This window comes from Thalia democratica, chromosome 6, assembly GCF_965202585.1.
Source record: "Thalia democratica chromosome 6, ktThaDemo2.hap1.1, whole genome shotgun sequence".
In the NCBI taxonomy this organism is placed as follows: domain Eukaryota; kingdom Metazoa; phylum Chordata; class Thaliacea; order Salpida; family Salpidae; genus Thalia; species Thalia democratica.
The window spans coordinates 9,154,305-9,157,080 of record NC_139170.1 but is presented as its reverse complement, the minus strand read 5'-3'; the positions used below and the strand labels follow the sequence as shown (position 1 = coordinate 9,157,080).

The 2,776-nt window shown below is 28.1% G+C and overlaps 1 protein-coding gene across 1 annotated transcript; it reads right to left on the bottom strand.

Annotated features, from left to right (window-relative positions):
* Positions 1 to 576: 576 nt before the first annotated feature.
* LOC145838703 (casein kinase I-like) lies at positions 577 to 1,529 on the bottom strand. The gene is made up of 2 exons (XM_082946330.1): positions 1,446 to 1,529; positions 577 to 1,257 (listed from the first exon to the last, which is right to left on the bottom strand). Exons 1-2 carry the CDS (start codon positions 1,527 to 1,529, stop codon positions 577 to 579), a joined length of 765 nt encoding a protein of 254 aa, XP_082802456.1.
* Between the last annotated feature and the right edge of the window lie 1,247 nt (positions 1,530 to 2,776).

The window sequence follows — 2,776 nt, the reverse complement described above, 5'->3', positions numbered from 1 at the left end:
ATAAACATTAACAATAAAATAGTGATCATTACATCTATTTATTTTTTAAAAATCATTTTGTTTTTAATAAACGGTTAAAACGGTCAGCACAGTACTATACGTTAACTTCTTACAAAAATTAGATTTATTTTAATTTTACTTGTCAGTATACTTTAAACTAAACTAAGTTTCTGGCTTTTTTTAAGTTTTGTTTAGATTTAGTCTGATTATATTACAAACTTTACTTATTAGTGTATTTACAAACTAATAAAACTCTACTGAAATAAGTTAACATTTTATATTCAAACGGTTTTTGAATGAAAATACTCGTTAAGTAAAATAATTTTAAAGACATACACTTATTGATTTTAAACTATTCAGCTATTTTAGATAACAGGTGATTTTATTTCTATTAATCTTAGCTTCTTATCATTTCAATTCATTAAGAAGTTGCATTAAACATTTTAAAGTATTTATTGCCAAGAGATAACAAAACGATTAAAACAACCGAACCACTAAATTGTATGTATATTTATAGTATAAATACCGAACAAGTAAAAACAGAAGTTTAGTAATCCATTAACATTCCCAATTAATCTAGCCATCATTTTCTTTTTTATCCAGTAATTTTTCAAACATCATGTAGTACTTATCGTACTCCGGCTTCTGATCAAACTTTAAACCTCTCACTTCTCGGAGAAAAACTTCAAATTCTTCGCACGTTCCTTTGCAAATTTCTTCTGCTGGCTTATTTTTGAATTCTATCAGCAGTTTATCATTTTCATCCGTGCTTGCTTCATTGTTTTCTAAAATTTTATCCCATGGAAGTTCACCGGTTAAGAGCTCCACGAGGTTGTAAGCTAACGATTCAATGTCGTCCTTTCGACTCTGACTTCTCCATTCCATGGAGTTTATCGAGCTGTAACTCGGAGTTCCGTTCCGTATGCCAATGTCTTCATCTTTAACATGCTCTCCATCTTTTATGTAGGATGTCAAATACCTGAAGTCAACCAAGTAGATCGTGATTTGATCGAATAATCCTGTCATAATATTTTCAGGTTTGATGTCGTTGTGAAGGATGCCATAGCTGTGAACATGCTTTAATATCTGTAACACTTGCAAGGCAATCTTGACCGTGGTGTCTAACGAAAACTTGTCCCTGTTTGTCTCCTCTCTTCTTTTAAGCAGGTCCTTTCCGAGTTTTTCAACAATGAAACTCTGCCTTTCGTTGTAAACAAAGCTGGGTCCAAAAATTTTTGGGATGCTGCGGTTATTGCCCTGTTGGAGAATTTTTAGGAATTTGTATTCTTGTAGAATGAATTCGTCTTTACTTTCAGCTGATGAAGTTTTGACAACGACATGTTTGTTTTTATAAGTAGCATCATACACACAGCCGCATCCTCCTTCTTCAAACTTATTGTTCACAACTAAATCTCCTTTTTCAAACGAACCTAGTTGTTCTTTACTTTACCTTGATCGTCTTTTAATGTTTCACCGACTTCTTTGTCGGAACTTAGCTGTACCAAATGTTTGTCTTCGTTTTGTTTCATAGCTTTATGGTTGAATTTTAACTTTAAAAAGAATTTTAAATTTAAATTTAAAACGCTTTAAATTTAAAATTGTTTTTTTTTACTTAATATAAAAATTTATGTTAGTTTGTTGGTTTATAAAGTTTATTACTAAAAGTTTACATTTTTACTTGGTATGAAACAAGTAATTTTAAGTAGATACAACCATCAATCGCTTAAAAATGAATGTAAATATATGCATTTCTTAAACTATTATAGGTATAAAAACATAAAATATAGGACTTTAAATTCTAAAGTTTATAATATTTATACAAACTTCTTATGCTTCTTAGCATAGTATTCGAATTTATAAGTCTAAAATATTAAATGAAATTTCAGGATGTGTTGTTTTTAGTTTTACAAGCCCTTTTTTATTAGATTGCTTGTTAGTTTTTAACTAGCTTTAAGTAATTTAAAATAATATTGATTAGTTTTACAGTTTAAACGCATGTGACAAATCTAAGTGTATGCACCTTTTACCACTTAATTATGAATTATTTCAATTTTTTGTCTGTGGCAAACCTTATAGAAAAGACAGCACAAAAAATAGCTCGCTAGCTATTAGCCAAAAAAAGAAAAAGGCTCCTGACTTTTTAGTAGACATAAAAAAAGCTTATAAATCGCTTTTTTAATCTAAATTTAATTTTTTTCAAAAATATTTATTCATTTTCAACTCTATTAGAATCATGTTACAAAGATAAATGCTTTCATGAAACTTACATTTATTCCATTAAAACAGTAAATGATGTGTAGTTTCAACTTTACAGAATGAAGTTACTGTTTTTAACTTAAAAATAATCTAGGAGAATACTATAACATTTCTGATTCTATTAACTAGATTTTATAAACAACTAAAGAACTGATTTGAAGGGAGCATTAGTTTGATATTATAATTCAAAAAATATAAGTTTTTTTATGCTGATAAATATGCTTTTTATATAACCATAACAAAACGTTTAATAACTTGATTAATAATCTACCTTACCAACATATTTATATTTTTGAACTTTATCCTTAGGTATTAAAACTTAAGCGAGATTTTTAAGAAGTGTTGCTTACCTAATTCTTAGATAATAAATAACAAAATAACTAGATGCTACGATGTAAGTTTATTGTAAATTTCAATATACATCTGATCAAGATCAGGGAAGAAAAAATTTAGTTCTTTAAACCTCTGGATGAAGTTTATGGATTTTTGCAAGAGATTGGTGATGGCAAAAAATTGAATA

Bases quoted from the DNA above. Each gene is read 5' to 3' on its own strand.
- LOC145838703 (XM_082946330.1), bottom strand. From the start codon at position 1,529: ATGAAACAAAACGAAGACAAACATTTGGTACAGCTAAGTTCCGACAAA. The intron at 1,258-1,445 runs GTAAAGAACAAC...ATTCTCCAACAG, and splicing joins TAAAAGACGATCAAGGTAAA to GGCAATAACCGCAGCATCCC.